This window comes from Hippocampus bargibanti, linkage group LG01, assembly GCF_051943395.1.
Source record: "Hippocampus bargibanti isolate YZ-2025 linkage group LG01, ASM5194339v1, whole genome shotgun sequence".
Taxonomy (NCBI): domain Eukaryota; kingdom Metazoa; phylum Chordata; class Actinopteri; order Syngnathiformes; family Syngnathidae; genus Hippocampus; species Hippocampus bargibanti.
This window is the reverse complement of record NC_142734.1, coordinates 27385652-27391934: the sequence shown is the minus strand read 5'-3', so window position 1 is coordinate 27391934 and position 6283 is coordinate 27385652. Positions and strand designations below refer to the sequence as shown.

General features: G+C 46.6%; 1 protein-coding gene across 1 annotated transcript; it reads left to right on the top strand.

The window, feature by feature from the left end:
- The first annotated feature begins 103 nt into the window (after nucleotides 1–103).
- On the top strand, nucleotides 104–5983 carry amigo1 (adhesion molecule with Ig like domain 1). Its single transcript, XM_089006729.1, has 2 exons — nucleotides 104–254; nucleotides 1488–5983. Exon 2 carries the CDS (start codon nucleotides 1590–1592, stop codon nucleotides 3087–3089), a length of 1500 nt encoding a protein of 499 aa, XP_088862855.1. The 5' UTR covers nucleotides 104–254; nucleotides 1488–1589; the 3' UTR covers nucleotides 3090–5983.
- Nucleotides 5984–6283: the final 300 nt, after the last annotated feature.

Genomic DNA, 6283 nt, shown 5'->3' with positions numbered 1-6283 from the left:
CCCCCAACCCGCAACGTGTTTTGGTCGTTTCCAAAAGGCTGGCCGGGTCATCGCGTGTGCGCATGCTCCGTGGATCTTCATCCTCCTCTTCGTCAGTCTTGCGGCTCGGACTTCCTTTGGCGCAAACGCGTCACAAGTCAGTACCGCAGCGGCGCAACAACATTGGCGAGGAAATCTCAGTAGGGGGGCTGGCGCGGTGGGGGCATCTTCATGGAACTCTAACCCGCCCGGAGGGGGAGGCTTCCAAGATGAAGGTGAGCATTTGCATCATGTTTGTTTTCTTCCACAGCACCCGTCCTCCTCCCTTCCCCTTAAGGTTGCACCACAAATGAAATAGGTATCATGAGGGTAAAAACACGACGAGGGAGGGGGGGGGGGGGTGTTCCTCGAAGCCTCAATAATGAACGGAAGGATGTGCGAGATGAATCACGTGACTCGAAGCTGTTGTCAATGGAAGGACAAAATGAATGGACGACGTGTTTTTCAGTCAGGAGAGCTACAGATCAACGTTGCCTGTCACAATTTCTTCGTCTTTGTTCTTATTCAATCCAAAAAATGTTTTATTTCGCTCGTTTTTATGATAATATAAAATGTTATTGAATCTGTTTTTGTCTCTCAGATTTCAGGGTCGTTTCAGAATTGTAAGTGTTTAACCACTAACATTTTTGAAAAGCTGACCTTTTTTAGGGGAAGGGACAGCCTTCATTTATGAACGATTCTAATTACAATAACTGGGATGGACATCAATGCAAATGTGAGTTTTTGCTTCAGGTGGAATGCTAACGAGTGTTAGCTGTTAGCTCGCCAAAACAGACTTACCGCTCATCATATTCACCTGCGACGTGGACAGTAAAGTTTTATTATGCTCTGTATTTATTCCAAGTGCCCTTCATAATGATACGAAAGAGGATTAGGAGAAACAAAGAAAAAAAGTTGGCAAGACTTTAAAGTGAGAATTCTGTCTTTTATCACTTGAAATTTGAATTTTTTTATTTTTTTTATTTTGATTCGGACTTTAGCAAGCATCGTGGCACTTGACATGCTTGATTTGCTTTCACGGACCAAATAAAATGATGTGACAGGCCAGATTTGGGCACCGGGCCTTGACTATTGACACATATAATTCTAAAAAATGCTTTTAAAATGACACATTTTAAAGCACTGACTCGTACTGACAACAACGATAATTCCCATGTCATCGAACATTTGATTAATGTTCATTCCTTTCAAAAACTGAAAAAAATATAGAATTAAAATAAGACAATGAAGAAATGCACCAATTAGGAATAACAAACATGCCTTACGATGGAAACAGGATCGTTTTTAAAGCTTCTGATCCTACATACAGGGTTAGCATGAAAGCTACTCGCAAAGGATGACAACACGTTGACTGCGGCTTTCATCTGTTGGCTGTCGGCTAGTTATTAGCGACAAACCTCTGTTTAGGTGGGCCCTGAAGCTCATCTGTTTGCTTCCCACCTTTTTAGCTACGCTAAGCAATGTCACGGACTTTTCCGGCGAGCGTTCCCTGCGATTGACACCGCAGCGCAAGTCCTCAGGCAGTAGAAATCGACCGTCAGCCGTCCAGCATGTCGCAACTGCCCAGCAGAAACGAAGCGCCCCGCTGGAGTAACCGCTTAGCAGGGACCCTGTTGTTGGCCGTGTGGCTGGGCCTCCTGTGGCCTCCCGGGGGGGCGACGGTGACACCCTGCATCTGTGCCTCAAACATCCTGAGCTGCTCAAAGATGAACCTGAGTAGCGTCCCGGCGGGGCTGCCGCTCCACATGGCCGTCCTGGACCTGAGCTACAACGAGATCGTGAGGCTCAAGTCGGACTGGACCCCTGTGAAGCTCCCCAAACTCCGCAACCTGCTCCTGAGCCACAACGGTTTGCTCTTCCTGTCTTCGGAGGCCTTCGTGAACGTCAAGTATCTGCGCTACCTGGACCTGTCCTCCAACAATCTTCAGCTGCTAGATGAGTTTGTCTTTGAGCCGCTGGTCAATTTGGAGATCCTCCTGTTGTACAGCAACCGGATCACCCAAATGGACCATTCAGCCTTCATCACCACCCTCAACCTGCAGAAGCTCTACCTTAGCCACAACCGCATCTCCCGGTTTCCTGTTGAGCTCATCAGGGAGAAGTCCCGTCTGGAGAAGCTCAGTCTCCTGGACGTGTCGTCCAACAAGATCAAAAAACTCCCACTGGACGAAATGCGAATGTTGCCCGCCTGGTTGAAGAACGGCCTGTATTTCCACAAGAACCCACTGGCATGCCACTGCGACCTCTACTCGCTGGTCGCCCACTGGGACCTACGCCAGCTCAACTCGGTGGTGGACTTCCGAGACGACTTCACTTGCGTGCTGCCGGGCACGCAGAAGATTACAGCGGACGTGTTTGACCTCAGCGGCGACAGCATGAACTGCAGCACCTTCAAGGAGGCTGAGGAGGAAGCCTTTCTGGAGCAGACGCTGATCCTGGGCTGCGACACTAAGCACAGGAACATGCTTAAGACCTGGACGCTCCCAGGGGCGTCCCCGCTGACCCCGGATAAGAACCAGACGGCCAAAGTCTTGCCAGACGGCAGCCTGCGAGTCAGTCCGGTCCGCTCCGAGGACTCGGGAACCTACACCTGCTTCGCCACCGGCGAGGCCTTCAACGAGACCATCTACGTGGTGCTGAAGGTCCACAACTTCACCATGCACGGCGGCGGCGAGACCCTGAACACGGCCTACACCACCTTGGTGGGCTGCCTGGCGAGCGTTGTCCTGGTTCTGGTCTACCTCTACCTGACCCCATGCCGCTGCCTGTGCTGCCCTGGCAAGGGCAAAGGCCGGGGTGACGACAGCATCCGCTCGTCAGTGCTCAGTGTTACGCCCACCCACGGGGGGGACCCCTCGGCGCTCAACAGGCACGTGGTCTTCACGGGCGCCAAGGAATCTCGAGGCCAGAACGGCAAGTTGAACCCCGACGGAGACCAGGATGACCAGGAGGCCGACGCAGAGGCTTGCTCTCTGATGAAAGGAACCCGGAAGAAGTCAGTCGCTGAGTCCATCAGCTCCGTCTTCTCCGACACTCCCATGATGGTGTGAAAGGAGCGGGGACGAAGATCGGGACATGGACAAAGCGAGACTGTATTTGAGTGAGTGATTGATTGATTTATTTATTTTCCAGCATTCTAACGTGTAGCACTTCTTGATTGACATACTGTGAAGGACAAAGGAGTGGACGTCTGTGGACATGGTCGAGGCCATCGGAAACTTGAATTGGAGGCGATTGGACTTCTCTGGGCGGTTGACCCAGTGGCGTCCGATCGCCCCAGTTCAACTTTTGCCGATGCTGACCACGAAACTAGATGCCAGACGATCTACACAGACACTCAGGTCAGGATGTAATTGATGATGTGACTGCAATTGCTTCTCGCCGTCAAAATAAAGTAGCATAAGTAGACTCCCCCAGCCGCGCCGCTGCCAAGTGCAAAAATCATCAAAATCCAAGTCACTCGCCGTACCTTCACTTTTATTCTGAAATCCAGATATCAAGAAATATGTATTGTACTGTATTACTCGTATTCAAACACATCAATACAAAATGAAAACACTCACAGACGATACTAACACAAACCTAACCGAAACGCATCGTAACATACTAAAAAGAACGCTTTCAAGGTGCATGTAGGGATGTAAATTCTCCAGGGTGTGACTTCTTATAACCAGATAATTAAAATCCTCGATGAGTAGATTTTGAGCTGTGCATCTGTCTAATTATCAGGCAATACACACCTTGATAAATGTAAAAACAGAACCATGCACTTGTTTCTTTTAAATCCAAACTAATTTTCCGTTTTCCCATTCAACCCGATTTGCATTGAAACACCGAGCGTGTTTGACGGACCAATTTTGGTGGGATTGGAACGGATTAATGGCACTTCAATTCATTCCAATGGTGATAAATGTTTTGATACATTACTGAAGCGTGTGAGCAAGCATGGAACGACTTCAACTCGGAAAGCAGGGCGCCACTGTAATTGCCGGAGGGGGGTGTTGAAATTGGATAGCCTCAGACCAGGAATTTGATACGTGTGGAATACCCGCCAATGCGGATGGGATGTACCACCACATCAATGCCAGTTTGACGACATTGGTATCATGCATGTTTCTCCACAAATACAGTCAAGCCTGGTTTTTGAACGTCTCGGTTCTCAACCAATTTGGTTTTTGACCCCATATTTTGGTTTTTATATGTCTCAGTTTACAACCGAAATTCGGTTATTAAGCAAACTGAGCGCACCACTCGATTCCCGTCTGCTTCTTTTTACGTCACTCCCTCGTCTCGCGTCTCATTGTGACCGACGCATGATCCTCGTGTAGCGTTCCGTTGTGAGCAGGTGTGTTTCGGTTTTCAACCAAATTGGTTTTCGAACAGGTTTCTTGAACGGATTATGGTCGCAAACCCCGGTTTGACTGTATGTTGAAAGCACCCGCTTCAAAATCGAAAGCATTAAAAAATGATGTAAATATGCTAAATTAGCGGTGTACAATGTAGGACACGTAGTACCGTCGAAATAGCCGCGTTATCAGTTTGTAGAACACTAAATATGCAACTACAGTGGTGCCTTGAGATACGAGTGATGGGATTTGTGATTTTTTTTTGGGGGGGGGAGATCTGAGCCATCGGTCGTAGCGTGCTACAACCACACAACGTTGCCTTTCGCTAGCTGAACGCTAACACGCAATTCAAAACATCGTGAATGGAGATAACAAATAGTCTCAGTGATAAAAGGCTTTCAGCAAAGGGTGACATTTAGACAGGAAATAGTACACTAATCACTAAAGGCATGTTTTTATGATCCCTTGCGAAAAAACTGAACCTTACTGCAGAGTACACGTAGTTGTGAAAGTCTTCTTTTGTTTTTGTTTTCATGACCGTATTCTCCTGCCCCCGCCTCCATCCCCTGGCCGAGCCACACACACCACAAACAGTCACAATGAAGTGCCATTGCCTTGAAAGTTTTCACGCACTGCAGTAACTGCTCTCAATGACATTACACATTTTTTTTGTTGAGTGGGGAGGCTGGGAGGTATGAATAAGTTTTCAGTCAGTATAATTTGAAAAGATGATTTGAGTTGCGTGCTTTCAATGGAATGAATGAGACTTGTATCTCAAGGCGTACTGTATACGACAGGGGGGGTCAAACTCATTGTAGGCCGCGGTCCACATAGTAATTAGGGTTTCCTGTCGGGGGGCCTTTATGAATTTAGGGAAATGGTGCAACGTTTCAACCCCTCCACATATTACATATAGAACGCAAACAAATGAATGAATAACTAGTTTTCACATTTAAAATAAAGAAAAATGACTGTCGTTGTGGTTTACATACAACAATTTGCAATGTTGTATTCGGACATTAGCAAGTATCATTGCACTTGACCTGCCTGATTTGGTTTCACGGGCCGAATAAAATGATGTGGTGGGTCGCATTTGGCCCCCGGAGGCTTGACTTTGACACCATGGTATACGACATTAGAAATGCATTAAATGAGGAAAATAACGTGCCGTTGTGTGGAAATTGAAACTCATTGAAAATCATTTGAGGAGAAACAATGTTCTGTTTTTTATTAGTTATGTATTAATCGTTGACTTTGCCGTTCCTGCTTGTGTCGTATTCATCAAATGTAATTTTGTGTGTTTTGTGTGGATGTAAACAACACATTCATTGGAAATTGGGCATTAAAGTGGGAATTGGGCCATTGGACCTCCGCTGTAAATCCAGCCTGGGTGGACCTATTAGACATTTTACAGAGACAAGTGTAGCATCAACGGAAGGTCACGGATGGCCAAAACAGAGCTGACCAATCCTTTTGGAGCCATGCATCAATCCAAGTCATTGTGGATACATTTTACTCTGTGTAACGACGCTGTGTAAGCCTGATGTGACTAAAAACAAGATGTAACCTCCAGTAAAATAAATACTAAATGCAGGGAAGCGCTTTTGTCCAATTTATGATTTGAACTTCATTCTTGTTATTGAAGCAGTATCAAGGACGATTATAAAGTTTGCTTGTTGGCAGCAGTGGAAGTATTAGTAGCAGTACTTGGACTCCGGTTCTTTGTATACAAAGTATATGTATGTATGTATGTATGTGTGTGTATATATAAATATATATATATATATATATATACACACACACACAGCCGGTTCTAGCACGAGTAGCTGTGACCCTGTCCCGGTCTGAAGACAGGTAGTTAAGGATCCCGATTTTAGTGCATCGGTTTTTCTTACTAG